Genomic DNA, 18,588 nt, shown 5'->3' with positions numbered 1-18,588 from the left:
GAGGGAGGTGAGGTAGGAGGGGGCGAGGTGATGCAGAGCCTTGAAGCCGAGGGTGAGAAGTTTCTGCCTGATGCGCAGATTGATTGGTAGCCACTGGAGATTTTTGAGGAGGGAAGTAACATGCCCAGAGCGTTTCTGGACAAAGACAATCCGGGAAGCAGCATGAAGTATGGATTGAAGTGGGGAGAGACACGAGGATGGGAGATCAGAGAGGAGGCTGATGCACTAGTCCAGACGGGATAGGATGAGAGCTTGATCGAGCAGGGTAGCGGTTTGGATGGAGAGGAAAGGGCGGATCTTGGCAATGTTGCGGAGCTGAGACCGGCAGGTTTTGGTGACGGCTTGGATGTGAGGGGTGAATGAGAGAGCGGCGTCGAGGATGACACCAAGGTTGCGGGCCTGTGAGACGGGAAGGATGGTAGTGCCGTCAACAGTGATGGGAAAGTCAGGGAGAGGGCAGGGTTTGGGAGGGAAGACAAGGAGTTCAGTCTTGGACATGTTGAGTTTTAGGTGGCGGGCAGACATCCAGATGGAGATGTCCTGAAGGCAGGAGGAGATGAGAGCCTGGAGGGAGGGGGAGAGAGCAGGGGCAGAGATGTAGATTTGTGTGTCATCAGCATAGAGATGATAGTTGAAGCCGTGGGAGCGAATGAGGTCACCAAGGGAGTGAGTGTAGACTGAGAACAGAAGGGGACCAAGAACTGAACCTTGGGGAACCCCCACAGTAAGGGGATGGGAGGGGGAGGAGGAGCCTGCAAAAGAGACTGAGAAAGAACGACCGGAGAGATAAGAGGAGAACCAGGAGAGGACGGAGTCTGTGAAGCCAAGGTTGGATAGTGTGTTGAGGAGAAGGGGGTGGTCCACAGTGTCGAAGACAGCTGAGAGGTCGAGGAGGATTAGGATAGAGTATGAGCCGTTGGATTTGGCAAGCAGGAGGTCATTGGTGACCTTTGAGAGGGCAGTTTCCGTGGAATGTAGGGGACGGAAGCCGGACTGGAGGGGATCGAGGAGAGAGTTGGTGTTGAGGAATTCGAGGCAGTGCGTGTAGACGACTCGTTCAAGGAGTTTGGAAAGGAATGGTAGGAGGGATATGGGGCGATAACTAGAAGGTGAGGTGGGGTCGAGACGGTTTTTTCAGGATGGGAGAGACATGGGCATGTTTGAAGGCAGAGGGGAAAGAACCAGTGGAGAGTGAGCGGTTGAAGATGGAAGTTAAGGAGGGGAGAAGGGATGGAGCGAGAGATTTCATGAGATGAGAGGGAATGGGGTCAGAAGCACAGGTGGCCGGAGTAGCACTTGAGGGAGGAGAGCTGCTCTGAGGATACTGCTGGGAAGGATGGGAGAGTAGCAGAGAGTTTTGAGAGCCGGGGGGTTGGAGAAGTTGGGGGGAGTGACTTTGGGGAGGTCAGACCTGATGGATTTAATTTTGTTAATGAAGTAGGAGGCCAGATCGTTGGGGGTGAGGGAAGGAGGAGGGGAGGAAACTGGGGGCCTGAGAAGGGAGTTGAATGTATGGAAGAGCTGACGGGGATGATGGGCATGGGTGTCAATAAGGGAGGAGAAATAGTTTTGTCTGGCAGAGGAGAGGGCTGAGTTAAGGCAGGAAAGGATAAACTTGAAGTGAACGAGGTTGGCATGGTGTTTAGACTTTCGCCAGCAGCGTTCGGCAGCTCGAGCATAAGAGCGAATGAGGTGAACAGTGGCAGTGATCCAGGGCTGTAGGTTAGTGGTACGAGAGCGGTGAAGGGAAAGGGGAGCGAGTGAGTCTAGCTGAGTAGAAAGAGTAGAGTTGAGAGCAGTAATCTGATCATCAAGACTGGGTAGAGAGGAAAGGGAGGCAAGGCCATGATGGGGATGCTGCTTTGACCGGCAGTGGTTGAAATAAGACCTTAGGGAGACGGCAATGGGGACGTTCATTTGCACAAGGAGGTGAGAGGAAGGTTCCTCCAATCTCCCAACACAAGAGAGTTCCTACCTCTGTTGGTTGGGGCTTCTCTACCTCCAATTGTGGGGGTCTCTTCCGCAGATCACTGGGGTCTCTAACTGGGGGGTCCATATCTCTGACTGTGGAGGTTTCTCTGCCACCAACTGAAGGGATCTTTCGCTTCTGAAAGCTGGGGTGTCTCAGCTTCTGTGTGGGGGGGGTGGTTCTCAGACTTCAACTGTGGGCATCTCTAGCCTCTGACCACTGGGGTTTCTCTGACTGTGGGAGTCTTCCTGCCTCTTGCTGGGGAAGTCCCTATAACTCTGGAGAAATCTCACTGATGGTGGGGGCGGGGGGGGGCGGTGTGTGTGTGTGTCTGTCTGTCTGTCTTTCCTGATGGGGCAGTTGGGAGGAGAGTGGGGAAAACAAAGTGGGGAAGCAGAGAATTTTTTGCTACCTGGTGGGAGCCCTGAGCAGACCTGCCTTCCCCTCTCCGCTTCTCCCTCTAGAAAGTTGGGTGGGACGATCGATGTGATTGGCGGACAGGCGGGTACCATCCGCCGTGTGGAGGGCCGCCGGCGGGACAAACATGCCTCGGAGGAGAACCCCATCCAGGTACAGAGAACCGTGCCGCTCTCACCCCTGTCCCACCTGCCGCTGCCTCCCACATCCAAAATGCCGCTCCGACCCTAGGTGCCCCAGCCCTGTAGCGGTTGGCAGTCCTGCCCTCACCAAATGATGTCAACTTGTACTTCCCAAGCGCTTAGTACAGTGCTCTGCACACAGTAAGCACTCAATAAATACGATTGAATGAATGAATGAATGTCACTAGGATCCGGCCCCAAGACATTATCTTTGATCCGGGCCCAAGTCCACCTGGCACCTAGTCGGCCTGAGTCCTCATGGAACATCCTGGAATGTTCTCCTCTTCCTTCCAGCTTTGCCAGAGCTCTGTGCTGTCCCTTTCCAGGACTGGGTCCTGGGCACTTCCCAAAGAAAGCCCTTCCTGACTTTGTATGAGGGATCCCACCTGCCCACCCTCCCTCCCCACTGCCATTGCTGGCACCGCCACCCTGCCAAACAATCGTTCAGTCAATGATATTTACTCAGCATTCACCACATGCAGAGTGCTATACTAAGCGCTTGGGCAAGTACAGTACAATAGAGTGGGTAGACACGATCCCTGCCCTCATGGAACTTATAGTTTGCTGTGTCTAGAGCACTTGGGAGAGTACAGTAAAATAGAGTTCGTAGATGCAGTCCCCTACTGGATAGAGGATGAGCCTGAGAGTCAGAAGGACCTGGGTTCTAATCCCAGCTCCACCACTTGTGTGCTTTGTGACCTTGCACGAGTCACTTCACTTTTCTGGGTCTCAGTTACCTCATCTGTAAAATGGGGATTAAGACTGTGAACCTCATGTGGGACAGTACTGTGTCCCACCCGATTTGCTTGTATCTGGCCCAGTGCTTAGTATTGTGCCTGGCACAATCCTTAACAGATGCCACAATTATTATTATTGTTGTTGTTAGTATGGACTTACCTGCCCTCAAGGATCTTACAGACAAGTAGGGGAGACAGTCAGGGAAAGCCAGAGAGAATAAGGATATGGATATAAATTGTGTGGGGTTGGAAGTGGGTAGGGTCATAGTGCTTCGGGGTACAGAACCAAATGAATAGGTGATGCAGAAAGGAGGGAGAATAAGGTGGGGAGATGAGAAGTGATTCAGGGAAGGCTTCCTGGAGGAAGTGTGATTTCAGAAGAAGGGCCCTGAAGATAGGGAGGTCGGTGGTCTGCCGGACATGAAGGGATTTCCATATAAGAAAAGGTCTGAGCCGGGCAAGAGAGACAAGGGTGAAGGTCATGTTGGCATTAGAGGAATGAAGGGTGCAGGCTTGTTGTAGAAGATCAGCAAGGTAACATAGGTGGGGAGAGCTGATTGAGCTCCGTAAAGCCGATGATGAGAAGCTTTGGTTTGGTTCATTCAATCGTATTTATTGAGCGCTTACTGTGTGCAGAGCACTGTACTCTGAAATGGAGTGGAGGTGTTTGAGGAGGGGAAGAAGCAGGGCAGAGATGAGGGCAGCCACCACAATGATAAGAAAGAGCAGGGGGTCACAGTGGCTCCAGTTGGTGTGTTAGCCACCCTAGTCCCTTGAGGCACCTCGGGTAGGGCTTGGTCACTTGTGTGAACTGTCCTGTAGTGCCCATCCCTCTCCCTATTAACTGATGGGCCCAGAGTGGAAAATGGAAGCTGCACGTATGGTGGGGGTGGGAGTGGGGATGTGGGTGGGAAGCAACCTCTGGCATAAAGCCCCGATAGGTTTCTGCAACAAACAGGTTTTCCTGATTCTCCCTTGGTGGGCCAGGTAGGAGGCACAAGCCAAGTGGCACCTGATGTATTTGGGCACAACCCCCAGCCCTTTGGTTCTCATCAGTTGGAATGGGCCAAGATGCCAGAGAAATCGTGTGACTTAGTGGAAAGCACATAGGCCCAGCAGTCAGAAGTCCTGGGTTCTAATCCTGGCTCTGCCCCTTGCCTTCTGTGTGACCTCGGACAAGTCACTTCACTTCTCTGGGCCTCAGGTTCCTCATCTGTAAAATGGGGATCAATATCTATTCTCCCTCCCGCTTAGACTGGGAGCGGGACAGGGACGGTGTGCGGCCTGACAATCCAGTGTCTGCCTCAGCCCAGAGTAAGCATTTAACAAATATCAAAATTGTAACTGGCCATGGCAGCCGACCCCGCGCCCACCCCAGCCAGCAACCCGCCCGCCCGCCCCTGGCCCGGGCCTCTCCATCTCTTCCCCCGTGCAGGTCCTCGGAGAGCATGGGAGCAAGCCACAGCCTTCCCCGCAGCCGCAGCCCCAACCAGCCCAGCCACAGCAGCCCCCTCAGCAGCAGCCCTTCGTCCCCCCAGCGGCAGGACCCCCACCCCCACCCCTGGCTGGGCCCCCGCCGCCTCACTTCCTCCATCCTCCGCCCCCGTCAGTTCCGTCCGTGCCACCCCCGCTGCACCCCCCGGGTAAGTGCCTGGTTGGTGGCCGGAGTTTGGGAAGAGCCAGGGCCCTCACCCCCCACCCCCCGGTCCTCCCACCTCTCCTTGGTGGAGTTGGCCGTAGCAAGGGATGGGGGAGTGGGTGGGATGGGTGGGCGGGGTGGAGCTGGGGAGACTGAGCGCCTGTTGGGGTCAGAACCCCGTGCTGGGCACAAGGGGAGGGGCAGAGAGAGCAGGAGGAAGAGGAGGAAGGAGGAGACCCGAGCCTCATATACATGCACAAGCAGCTATAGATGCAGCCAACACCGTCCACACTGACACCAACAGAAACAAACGCACATATCGGTACACACACACAGACACCGTCAGATACAGGCCAACACACAGGAAGTTATTGACACTGTCGATAACAGACACTACACACAGACACTGTCACATGCAATCAGGTACTGACACTATCAGTCAGTCAGAGAAGCAGCGTAGCTCAGTGGAAAGAACCCGGGCTTGGGAGTCAGCGGTCGTGGGTTCAAATCCCAACTCCGCCAAATGTCAGTTGTGTGACTTTGGGCAAGTCACTTCTCTAGGCCTTAGTTACCTCATCTTGAAAATGGGGATTAAGACTGTGATCCCCAAGTGGAACAACCTGATCACCTTGTATCCTCCCCAGCACTTAGAACAGTGCTTTGCACATAGTAAGTGCTTAATAAATGCCATTATTATTATTATTATTATCACACACACACACAAATAGAAGCCGATGCAGACCAGAACAGACTCGGGTGGATACGACCTCGTCAGACACACACAAGAGAACACAGGCACACACAGCACTGTCTCCACAGACACCATCAGAAATAACACAGATGGATGCACACGCGCTCAGACTGTCATGAACATGGATACTGACCTACACAGACACCAGGATGCACACACATGGGCGGAAACAAACACACACAAGCAGGGGTGATGGCCAGTGGTAGGGTTGGACGCTGCCTTCGCTGAACCAGAAGTGACCCTGTCAGGGTGGTGATGGGCATTGGTCATAGACTCAGATGGAAACTTCCACCTGTTGCTGGCCAGTCCATAAAAGAGCCGTCACTCTGGAATACTGCCCTCTTAGTGGTCCCACCTGCTGCCTGGCGATGTTAAGACACTACCCCAAAACATGCGACTGTCCTGTCTAGCTGGGGATGTCTGGTCTCCTTACTCCAAGACCTTCCCCCACCTTGACTCTGTTCCATTCCCCTGCTGACCCACAGTCTGTCCATTCGAGCTGAAAGGGAAAAGAGAAGCCTTGCTCAACCTAGCCTGAGTCCTGAAAACCCAACCCCCATGTGGTCTTTTGTATTTGGGTTTCTGGACATCATTAGCCTGACAATTTTAAGGCAGTGGTAGGGGCGGCCCCTTTAAATCAATCACTGGTATTTATTGAGTGCTTAACATTCAGTCATATTTACAGAGTGCTTACTGTGTGCAAAGCACTGTACTAAGCGCTTGGGAGAGTACAATATAACAACAAACAGACACATTCCCTGCCCACAGTGAGCTCACAGTCTAGAGGGGGAAACAGGTGTGTGCAGAACACTGTACCAAAGCACTTAAAAGTAGAATTGCTAGACAAGATTCCCTGCCTTTGAATCAATCAATCAATCAATCGTATTTATTGAGCGCTTACTGTGTGCAGAGCACTTGGGAAGTACAAGCTGGCAACATATAGAGACAGTCCCTACCCAACAGTGGGCTCACAATCTAGAAGGAGGAGACAGAGAACAAAACCAAGCATACTAACAAAATAAAATAAATAGAATAGATAGGTACAAGTAAAATAAATAAATAAATAAATAGAGTAATAAATATGTACAAACATATATACATATATACAGGTGCTGTGGGGAAGGGAAGGAGGTAAGATGTGGGGAATGGAGAGGGGGACGAGGGGGAGAGGAAGGAAGGGGCTCAGTCTGGGAAGGCCTCCTGGAGGAGATGAGCTCTCAGTAGGGCCTTGAAGGGAGGAAGAGAGCTAACTTGGTGGATGGGCAGAGGGAGGGCATTCCAGGCCCGGGGGAGGACATGGGCCGGGGGTCGATGGTGGGACAGGAAGGCTGAGTAGGTGCGAATGAAGAGCTTCCTCTGTGCCTGAACTGCCCTCACCCCTCTTCTGTTGCCATCAGACCCCTCTCTTTGGGCCCCAAGAGTTCCTGGGAAATAGTGGGTACTGGTGGGAAGCCACCAAGATGCTTGGTGCAGCAATGAGTCCTGGGTCATGTAATTCTAAGCTCTTATATAGCCCTGATCACATTGGATCACATCAGCTTGGCCCTGATTTTCTTAAAGGAGCCCTGATGCCACTCTGGGTGGAGCAGGAGAGACTTGGGGTGGGGGCCTGAAACTGGCCAGGGGTTTTGGCTTGGCTTGCGGGAGATGGGGCTCAGAGCCGGGGTTGGGCTCTTCCCGACTAGAAGTCAGCGGTCATAAGAATGTGGGTTACAATGGGGGAGTGTTCCTGTAGGTGCTGTCCACCCCCACCATCTCTACCTACCCCCTCCCCAATCCTGGAGGTGGTATTTGTTGAGCGCTTACTGTATGCACAGCACTGAAGGTCTTTGGGTGTGCTGCCCTTCTCAGCCTCCAGCTGACAGTATCCTGCCTCCCCCTTAATGTGCCTTGTCTCCCCAGGTTTGCCGCCCCCCGGACCCATCCCAGGTAAGTCCCCCACCAGAGTTTATGGTATTTGGTCAGTCAGTCAGTCTGTCAAGTAGTGGTATTTGGTGGCCGCTTACTATGTGCAGAGCACCGTGTTGAGGGCTTGGGAGAGTCCAATACAACAGAGTTGGTAGACAGTCCCTTCCCACAAGAAGCTGACAGTCTAGTGGAGGAGATTACAGGTAGGGGAACCAACCAAGTGTAAGGATGAGTAGCTGAGTGGGATGAGTATCAAAGTGCTTAATGGGTGAGGATTACACAGCTTCCGCAGAAGGGACGGAGAATACGGTGATGAGAGGTTAGTCATGGAAGGCTTTCTTGGAGGAGATGTGATTTTATTCATTCAGTCGTATGTATTGAGTGCTTACTGTGTGCAGAGCACTATTCTAAGTGCTTGGGGGAGATAGACATATTCTCTGCTCACAACAAGTTCACAGTCTAGAGGGCTTTGTAGGGCTTGGAAGAGAGAAGCAGCGTGGCTAGAGAAGCAGCGTGGCTCAGTGGAAAGAGCATGGGCTTTGGAGTCAGAGATCATGGGTTCGAATCCCGGCTCCACCAACTGTCAGCTGTGTGACCTTGGGGAGGTCACTTAACTTCTCTGTGTTTGTTACCTCATCTGTAAAATGGAGATTAAAAGTGTGAGCCCCACATGGGACACCCTGATTACCTTGTATCTACCCCAGCGCTTAGAACAGTGCTTGGCATATAGTAAGGGCTTAACAAATACCAACATCGTCATCATCATCATCATGGGGCAGGTGGCGGTCTGTTGGGTGTGAACAGGGAGGGCGTTCCAGGCAGGAAGGGGAGTGGGAGGTCCGGTTCTCGGTGCCCAACTCCCCTTGAGGTGATGCAGGGAGGATAAGAGGTGGCCCCACAGGGAGGGGGTGTGGTTAGAGAGACCTGGCTCTTGCCACCCAACCATCTGTGCCCTCAGCTGCCCCATCCAAGTCGGAGAAGTGGCATGGTCTAGTGGAAAGAACAAAGGACTGGGAGTCAGAGGATCTGGGTTCTAATCCCTACTCCGCCACCTGCCTGCTGGGTGACCTTGGGCATGTTACTTCACTTCTCTGTGCCTCCATTCCCTCATGGGTAAAGTAGGGACTGTATAACCATTCCCCTCCCCCTTAGACTGTGAGCCCCATGTGGGACAGAGATTGGGTCCGATCTGACTGCCTTCCATCTACCCCAGTGCTTAGCATGAGTAAGTGCTTAGCAAATCCCATGATTATTATCATAATTGGGCCCACTAAGGCCAGAGAAGGGAAGGAGAGAGCAGTGTTGAAGAGAAAGTTGGGGTGGGGGAGGCGGGGGGGGGGTGTTGAAGGGGAAATTGGGGTGCAGGGGGAGTTGCGGTGCTGGGAATGGGAAAGAGGCTCTCTGAGTCTGGAACCCGCCATGTATAGATTTCTACTTCTTGCGGGGGGAAGTGGGAAGCGGGGTGCTCATGTAGTGGATCAGCAGCACCCTGGATGGGTTTTTTTCGAGAGGGACAGGCTCTTTAGACAGACAGGCAGACAACCATCCATGCTGGGGGGTTCTGGCATTGACCCCACCCAGAGGCAAGGGGCTGGTCTGGATGACCACTGGGATTCTGGGCATCAGTCTGCAGCCTCTCAGGAGATGTTCTCTGCCTCCCGCATAATAATAATAATAATAATAATAATAATAATAATAATAATAATAATAATAATAATAATGGCCTTTGTTAAGCACTTACTATGTGCGAAGCACTGTTCTGAGCGCTGGGGGGGATACAAGGTGATCAGGTTGTCCCACGGGGGGCTCACAGTCTTAATCCCCATTTTACAGATAAGGTAACTGAGGCCCAGAGAAGTTAAGTGACTTGCCCAAAGTCACACAGCTGACAAGTGGCAGAGCCGGGATTAGAACCCATGACCTCTAGCTCCCAAGCCTGCGCTCTTTCCACTGAGCCACGCTTAGGAGGGCTCCCCCTTCCTCCTTCTTCCCCTCTGCTGCTGGCCTTGCCCCGACTCTGCCCTGAGTCCCGACTTCCTTTTGCAGGCTTGTTCCCACCACCTCTGGCTCCTCCGCCGGCCCTCCTCATCCCGACGCTGGATGGGTAAGGGGGGCCCTTTCCTGGGGTGGTGTGGGAGATGGGGCCACCTGACAGTGGCATGGAAATGACCGCTGGGCCTTTAAACTTCTCTCACTGCTCTGGATCTACTGGAGTCTGCTACTACAGCGTTGGGGAGGTCCCTTTGCTCCTCCTCCTGTCTTCTTCCTCCTTCATTTTCTCTTTGTTTTCTCCTTCCCCTCCCTCTTCCTCTCCCTCTCCCTTTCTTTTACCTCCTCCTTCATCTCTTCCTTCTTCTCTTACTTCTTCTCTCCTTTTCCCTCTTCCTTCTTCTTCCTTTCTCACCATTGCTCTTTTCATGCCCTCCCTCAAGAGACCCCTCCCTTTGGCTCATCAGGATCAAACTCTAACCTTTGGATGGGCACCAAAGTGGCCGGGATTATCTTTGGATGTGAATTATCCGTGCCTTCCCAGTGCCCTGTTGGGAGCAAATGCCTGCAAGCTAGCGGTGACAGGACAGCCTGCCACGGGTGATTCAGTTGAGGGGTGGTCGGGCCAGTTGGAGGGTACTGGAGCTGTTCCTGCCACTGGCCTGGGTACCTCTCTAGTGCTGGCTCTAGATGGGAGATTCATTCATTCAATCATATTTATTGAGTGCTTACTGTGTGCAGAGCACTGTACTAAGCCCTTGGGAAGTACAAGTTGGCAACATATAAAGACGGTCCCTACCCAACAACGAATTCACAGTCTAGAAGCGGGAGACAGACAACAAAACAAAACATGTAGACAGGTGTCAAAGTTGTCAGAACAAATAGAATTAAAGCTATATGCACATCATTAACAAAATAAATAGAATAGTAAATATGTATAAGTAAAATAAATAGAGTAATAAATCTGTACAAATATATATACAAGTGCTGTGGGGAGGGGAAGGAGGTAGGGCGGGGGGATGGGGAGGAAGGGAGGAAAACGGGGGCTCAGTTTGGGAAGGCCTCTTGGAGGAGGTGAGCTCTCAGTAGGGCTTTGAAGGAAGGAAGAGAGCTAGCTTGGCGTATGTGTGGAGGGAGGGCATTCCAGGCCAGGGGAAGGACGTGGGCTGGGGGGTCAACGGTGGGATAGGCAAGAATGAGGTACAGTGAGGACCATGACACTGGGCCCAGATCCAAGAGGCACAGCTCAACTGGCTAGAACTCTTCCCCTCACCATGACCCCCCAGGCCTCTAGCTTCTTGGCCATGACCTGCCCACAAGGCTCTATTGCCCCTGGAAAATTGCTCCAAACTGAGCTCCTGCTAGTCCCGCGGGCCCAGCCAGCCCCTCAGCAGAACATGGAGACACAATCATGGAGACATAATCAGGTCCATCTGCCTTGGATGGCCCTACTTCTGGCCACAGGGCACTGGGGGGTGCTTACTGCTTTCTCTGTGTTCCCTCCACAGCCAACCCTCCAGCTACAATAACCGCCAGCCACCCCCCTTTGGCTACAGCTCTGCAGGTAAGGGCTGGGGCGGACCTCTGCCACCCCTGCTCCTGTACCCTGTGGGGGACTGTAGGGGGTGGGCGGCGAGAGGCATGTCTATGTGTGTTGGTCGAGGATAAGGCTGTGTGTGTGTTTGTGTGTGTTTGGAGGGACAAGGCTGTTTCTATGAATGTGTGTGGAGAAGACTAGGCTCTGTGTGTGTGTGTGTCTGTGTGTGTGTGCGTGCGCGCACATGCAGGGTTGGGGAGATGGACAAGGCTGTGTGTATATGAGTATACTGTATCTCGTTCTCCGTCTCGCCGCCGACCTCTCACCCACATCCTACCTCTGGCCTGGGATGCCCTCCCTCCTCGAATCAGACAGATAATTGCTCTCCCCCACTTCAAAACCTTATTGAAGGCACATCTCCTCTAAGAAGCCTTCCCTGACAAAACCCTCTTCTCCTCTTCCCCCACTCCCTTATGCTCCGCTCTTACTTGCTCCTTCATTCATCCTCCTTCCCTTCCTCACAGAACATATGTATGTATCTGTATAGATCTGTTATTTATTTATTTATCTATTTATTTCATTCATTCAATCGTATTTATTGAGTGCTTACTGTGTGCAGAGCACTGTACTAATCAATCAATCAACCAATCGTATTGAGCACTTACTGTGTGCAGAGCACGGTACTAAGCGCTTGGGAAGTACAAGTTGGCAACATATAGAGACAGTCCCTACCCAACAACAGGCTCACAGTCTAGAAGGGGGAAACAGACAACAAAACAAAACGTGGACAGGTGTCAAGTCATCAGAATAAATAGAATTAAAGCTAAATTTAAATATAAATTATTTATATTAATGTCTGCCTTACCCTCTAGACTGTGAGCTCGTTGTGGGCAGGAATGTGTCTACTTGTTACGTTGTACTCTCTCAAGCACTTAGTACAGTGCTTTGCACACAGTAACTGCTCAATAAATATGATTGAGTGAATGAATGAATGTGCATGTGGGAGAAAGGGACAGGCCTGTGTGTCTGTGTGAGGGGAGACAAGGCTATGTGGGGGTGGGGGGAGATAGGGCTGAGTGTCTGTGAGTTTTGTGGGGGAGACAGGGCTGTGTTTCTGTGAGTGTTGGCGAGGAGACAAGGCTGTGTGTCTATGAGTTTGGGGGGGACGAGACAATAATAATAATAATGATGGCATTTATTAAGCGCTTACTATGTCCAAAGCACTGTTCTAAGCGCTGGGGAGGTTACAAGGTCATCAGGTTGTCCCACGGGGGGCTTACAGTCTTAATCCCCATTTTACGGATGAGGTAACTGAGGCACAGAGAAGTTAACTGACTTGCCCAAAGTCACACCTGACAATTGGCGGAGCCAGGGTTTGAACCCATGACCTCTGACTCCAAAGCCTGGGCTCTTTCCACTGAGCCACGCTGCTTCTCAAGGTTGACTGGTCTGTGGGGTGACACAAGGCTGAGTGTGTGTGGCAAGACAAGGTTGTGTGTCTGTGAGTGTGAGGGGGATGAGATCATTTGCCGGCGGGGGCAAGACAAGTTTCTATGTTTGTGGGTGTGTCGGGGGAGACAAGGCTGTGTGTATGGGTGTGGTTGGAGGCAGGTGTGTGGGGTGGCATGGTGCTGTCCAGGGTGTGGGTGCCAAGACCGTCATCACCAGCCTGTCTTCCTCTCATTGTCAGACTTCTTGGATAATCCCAGGGGTCTCCAATATCTGCATCCCATGGACCCCACAAGCCCCCACAACCTCCCGCCTCCCTACATTGTAAGCTTTTTGAGGACAGGGATCATGCCTACCAACTGTATATATGTTTGTAAAGATTTATTACTGTATTTTTTTACTTGTACATATTTACTATTCTATTTATTTTGTTAATGACGTGCATCTAGCTTTATTTCTATTTGTTCTGATGACTTGACACTTGTCCACATGCTTTGTTTGGTTGTCTGTCTCCCCCTTCTAGACTGTGAGACCGTTGTTGGGTAGGGACCATCTCTATATGTTGCCAACTTGTACTTCCCAAGCACTCAGTACAGTGCTCTGCACACAGTAAGTGCTCAATAAATACAATTGAATGAATGAATGTATGAACTGATGCTGTCAATCAATAGTATTTATTGAGTACCTACTATATACACAGGATTGTACTAAGCGCTTGGGCGAGAACAAGGGAGTTGGTAGACACAATCCCTTATTCTCAAGGAGAGGACAAGGGAGTTGGTAGACACAATCCCTTATTCTCAAGGAGCTTACAATCTAGCAGAGGGGAAAGAGAATAAAATAAATAACAAGTAAGGAGAAGCAAGCAAGCATAAAAATATGGACATAAATTCATTCATTCAATCAAATTTATTGAGTGCTTACTGAGTGCAGAGAACTGTACTAAGGGCTTGGGAGAGTAAAGTATAGCAGTAAACAGACACATTCCCTGCCCACAATAAGCTTACCTTTTAGAGGGGGAGCCAGACATTAATATAAATAAGTTATGCGGGAAGGAGATGGGAGGCTAATTCCCAAGTTTCTAGGTTCATAGAAGTGTTGCATAATAATAATAATATCAATCAATCGTATTTATTGAGTGCTTACTGTGTGCAGAGCACTGTACTAAGCGCTTGGAAAGTACAGGTTGGCAACATACAGAGACAGTCCCTACCCAACAGTGGGCTCACAGTCTAAAAGGGGGAGACAGAGAACAAAACCAAACATACTAACAAAATAAAATAAATAGAATAGATATGTACAGGTAAAATAAATAGAGTAATAAATATGTACAAACATATATACATATATACAAGTGCTGTGGGGAAGGGAAGGAGGTAGGATGGGGGGATGGAGAGGGAGACGGGGAGAGGAAGGAAAGGGCTCAGTCTGGGAAGGCCTCCTGGAGGAGGTGATCTCTCAGTAGGGCCTTGAAGGGAGGAAGAGAGCGAGCTCGGCGGATGGGCAGAGGGAGGGCATTCCAGGCCCGGGGGATGACGTGGGCTGGGGGTCGATGGCGGGACAGGCGAGAACGAAGTACGGTGAGGAGATTAGCGGCAATACAATAATAGTATTTGTTAAGCGTTTACTATATGCCAAGTACAGTACTAAGCAAGGGGTAGATACAAAATCATCAGGTCACACCTGGGGCTCACAGTCTAAGTAGGCATGAGAACAGGTATTTAATACCTGCAGATGAGGGAACTGAGGCACAGGGACATATGCTTTGCATATGGTGGTTGCTCCATAAATACTGTGATGGAGGGAGGAAGGGAGGGAGGGAGATTAGACTGGAAGCTCCTGGAGACCAGTGGTCATGTGCTGCTGCTATTGTTATTCCTCAAGCAATTAGCTCAGTTCAGCACTTAGAACAGTGCTTGGCACATAGGTAACGTGTAGCAAATACCATCATCAGCATCAGGGAATGATGTTAGTTCCCTGGGCCATCCGGGAGGTGGGGAACCAGGAGAGGGAGGACTCAGGACAAGACCCCGGCTCCATCTCTCTTTCCCCTTCTCAGCAGAATCTGGCTTCATCAGCTACCCACCCATCTCCGCCACCCATACGCCATGGGTGACCACACTGGATAAGGGTTCTGGTGTCTCTGGAGGTGGCCATTGGTCGCGGAGAGAGAGGGACCGGACTCCCACGACCAGCGAATACAACAAGTACAAGCTCTTCTCTTCCTTTCCCTCATTCCCCTCCCCCTCCCCACCGTGCTGGTCACCCCTATCCTTCCGCAGGCTGGGGAGTGGGTGGTCCGCCCACATCTAGAACTCTGCCGCCCTATGGTGGGGCACCCGCAGGATAGCCTGGTCATCACCCCCGGAAAGAGGGGGCTGAGCTGTGGGTAACTCCTTGGGCTCCCTGTTAGGGAAGCCTGGCGGTTGAGCCTCTTTGGCTCGAAGTGCCCGAGAGCCAAGGATGTGGCCCTTCCTCCCCTGCCTGCTGCCCTGAGAAAGGGGCATGGGTCAGATGGTACATGGGAGGGAGCGAGAGTTCTCCACCCAATCAGAAACCGGGCCTCCCCCCCACTCCTGCTCTGCAAAATGGCACCCTGGCTGGGAGGGGGCAACCTGATGGCTTCTGCTGGCAGCCCACCATTGAATGGACAGCACTGGGGCCCAGCTCACCTGCAGCAGAAGAAATGGTGATTTTAAGGCTCTGAATCCCTCCCACTGCTTCCCCAGGTAGGCAGAGAGCCCGGGGACACTGTCAGGTGAACGTTTTTACCCCAGAAGCTGCCTGGAATGTGGATGGGTGGGTGGGGGCTTCTTCTTCTCCTTCTTCTCCTCCTCCTCCTTCCCCTCCCACTCCTCCTCCTCCCACTCTTCCTCCATTCCCTTCCTCCCCCTCCTTCCCCTCTTCCTCTCCTCCTTTCCTTCCTTCCTTCTTTCCTTCCTCCCTTCCTTCCTACTTTTCTTCCTTCTTTTTCTTTCCTTCCTCCCTTCTTTCCTTCTTTCCTTCCTTCTCTCTTTCCTTCCTCCCTTCTTTCCTTCCCCCTTCTTTCCTTCCTCCCTCTTTCCTTCCTCCCTTCTTCCCTTCCTCCCTTTTTTCCTTCCTCCCTTCTTTCCTTCCTCCCTTCTTTTCTTCTTTCTTCTTCTGTTCTAAGCACTGGGATAGATACAAATTAATCATGTCGGACACAGTCCCTGTCCCACATGGGGCTCACACTCTTAATCCCCATTTTACAGATGAGGTAACTGAGCCACAGAGAAGTTACGTGACTTGCCCAAGGTCACACGGCAGTCATATGGCAGACCTGGAATTAGAACTCAAGTCCTTCTGACCCCAGGCCCGTGCTCTATCCACCAAGCCATGCTGTTTCAGGATTCGGGTTCTAAACCTATGCTTCCTCGTACTCCGTAAGCCCCTCCCCTACCTGGGTGGTGATTCTGGTGAATGGGGACCCTGGAACCATTTTCAGCTCCATGTTGGAGAGTAAGTAGAGTGTTCCCATTTGGGTGGAGTGCAATTTCAAGACATCTGTGTGGCTGTGTGTCCTTCGGTTCCAAACTCGTGCTGCGGGCGGCAGATCGGGGGCAGGACATCGGGAGCTGAGGAAGGCAGTCTTACACACTTTGTCTGTGAAAATGCAGCCGGACACCTGTTCTGGGCCCTCGCCATTGAAGTGAGGATGGGTCAGGTACCATTGCTTAGGGGGGAAAAAGGAATGTTCTACTTACCGCCAGCTGGAATTGTATCCGAGTTGCTTTTGCCAAGCGTGGGCAGCTCGCAGGGAACCATCCACACTCCCGCCCAAACTCCCTAGGTCATGGTCAGGGTGTATTAGTAAGGACCAGGGAGAACAGATGAGATGGAGGAAGTTCATTCATTCATTCAATCAACCGTATTTATTGAGCGCTTACTGCGTGCAGAGCACTGTACTAAGCGCTTGGGAAGTACAAGTTGGCAACATATAGAGACGGTCCCTACCCAACAGTGGGCTCACAGTCTAGAAAGGGGAGACAGAAAGGAAGTTAATTATAATTAATAAATGGAGATTTTTCTCAAGCACCTCCTGTGCTTCAAGCACTGTTATAATAATAATAATAATAATGGTATTTGTTAAGCGCTTACTATGTGCCAAGCACTGTTCTATGCACTGGGGTGGTTACAAGGTGATCAGGTTGTCCCACGGGGGACTCCCAGTCTTCATCCCCATATTACAGATGAGGTAACTGAGGCACAGAGAAGTTAAGTGATTTGTCCAAAGTCACACAGCTGACAGTTGGCAGAGCCGGGATATGAACCCATGACCTCCAACTCCAAAGCCCGTGCTCTTCCCACTGGGCCACGCTGCTTCTCCTACTAAGCACTTGGATAGATACAGAATAATCAGGTCAGACACTATCCCTCACCTACGTGCGGCCCACAGTTTATGTAGAACCTAGGACAGGTATTTCATCCCCGTTTCACAGATGAGGAAACGGTGGCCCAGTGAAGTGACTTACCCAAGGTCACCCAAAAGGCAAGTGGCAGAGCTGTGACTAGAACCCAGGTCCTCTGATTCCCAGGCCCTGGCTCTTTCACTGCTTTAATGGTTTCCCTCTGCAATCGACTGCTAATTTTGAGCTGTCTGCTCCAAGGCCCAACTGTATCCCAAGGCAACCCACTCCTTCCTCCCCTTCCTCCCCACCAAGCCCTGCAGAAAAGTTCTGATCAGCCTACTCAGCTCCCCTCCGCTGCCCTCCCCTCACCCAGGCCAGCATCTGCTGGCGCAACACAGATGGGGACCGACTCTGGGCGAGTAGCTCCCTGCAAGGCTGCTCTAACCCTTCCCTTTCCGTTCACCTCCTCGGCCCCTGCTTTCTCTGCTCTACCCCCACCCCCACCTGCTCCCTCTTCCCTGCCCTTAAAGTGATGATGAGCGCTATCGCTACTACAGCCGGGAGAGGAGTTACGACCTCGACCGGGAATACCGCCGGAGCCGGGATCGGAGCCGAGAACGGGAAGAGCGCCACCGGGAGCGCCGGCACCGGGAGAAGGAAGAGGGCAGCAAACACAAGTCTTCACGGCGGTAAGGGATGCAGGGCGGGGACATTTCTGTCACCTTCCAGGGTCAGAGGCCTGCTGCTGCCATCCCACGACTCTTAGACTCAACACCCCCGCCCCCCCACCCCAGGGGGCCGGTGGAGTTTTCGGGATTCAGCTCGCTGAGGACTGACCACTGTCCTCAATGGCCAAACTCAGACTCCTCTTCACTTGATGCTCCGGGGTTTCCCCCACCCCCCTTCTCCCCATTTCTTTATCCCCCTCCCTTTTGCCCAGTTCCTCCTCTATGATTATCCGTGACCCGGCTGATGTCATCAAGTGAGTGATTGACATCCCATGAGAAGAGCTCTTGCTGTGGGAGTGGTCCCGAGGAGTGAGCTGTTTTAGAAACTTCAGGGCTCCCACTCTTGATGTGCTGAGCTGTCCCCAACAGGAGGACTGATGGTGAGGTGGCATAAATGCATCTTTCTAGCCTAGCCTCCCATGCCCCTCTGATTTTGCGTGTCTGAATGCCAAAGGACTTTAGACTCTCCTCCATGCCCCTGCCCCCCCCAACTTTTCAAACTTGTGCTGTCCTCCCTTCACCCAGATTAGCCTCTTTTACCCCAGGTGTTGCTGCCACTCAGTGGCTCACCTGGTCCCCATGACCCCGAAAGTTCCTTCGTGACTATTCCCTTCTGCCTCCCTGGTTCCAATCCTCCTCCCATTATGGGTGCAGAGCAATCCCATCTTGGGCACCTCTTGGAGCGGACATCCTGTGGACCCCAACTGAATTCCCAGTGTTTGAGTTGGGTGTGGTGGGTGTGGGATTTGGGTGGTGGTGGGGAAATCCCTGGTGTATTTGTAATGCAGAAACCTCTTCCCCTCAGTTGGGAAAAGGGCTGGCCAGTCAATCAGTGGTACTTAGTGACTGCTCACTGCATGCAGAGCTCTAAGCATTTGGGAAAGTACAGAACAGTAAGTAGATATGGTCCGT

The 18,588-nt window shown here is 52.0% G+C and overlaps 1 protein-coding gene across 1 annotated transcript in view; it reads left to right on the top strand.

The window, feature by feature from the left end:
* Nucleotides 1-18,588, top strand: part of LOC119930078 (pre-mRNA 3'-end-processing factor FIP1-like) — a 42,594-nt gene that overhangs the window by 20,394 nt on the left and 3,612 nt on the right. The window contains exons 9-15 of the mRNA XM_038748528.1: nucleotides 2,434-2,539; nucleotides 4,741-4,948; nucleotides 7,598-7,624; nucleotides 9,650-9,707; nucleotides 11,101-11,156; nucleotides 14,638-14,785; nucleotides 17,479-17,637. Of these exons, the coding sequence (XP_038604456.1) occupies nucleotides 2,434-2,539; nucleotides 4,741-4,948; nucleotides 7,598-7,624; nucleotides 9,650-9,707; nucleotides 11,101-11,156; nucleotides 14,638-14,785; nucleotides 17,479-17,637 (762 nt within the window). The remainder of the gene's footprint in view (nucleotides 1-2,433; nucleotides 2,540-4,740; nucleotides 4,949-7,597; nucleotides 7,625-9,649; nucleotides 9,708-11,100; nucleotides 11,157-14,637; nucleotides 14,786-17,478; nucleotides 17,638-18,588) is intronic.

The sequence above is a fragment of the Tachyglossus aculeatus genome, chromosome 6, assembly GCF_015852505.1.
Source record: "Tachyglossus aculeatus isolate mTacAcu1 chromosome 6, mTacAcu1.pri, whole genome shotgun sequence".
In the NCBI taxonomy this organism is placed as follows: Eukaryota; Metazoa; Chordata; class Mammalia; order Monotremata; family Tachyglossidae; genus Tachyglossus; species Tachyglossus aculeatus.
This window is presented reverse-complemented; position numbering and strand designations above follow the sequence as displayed.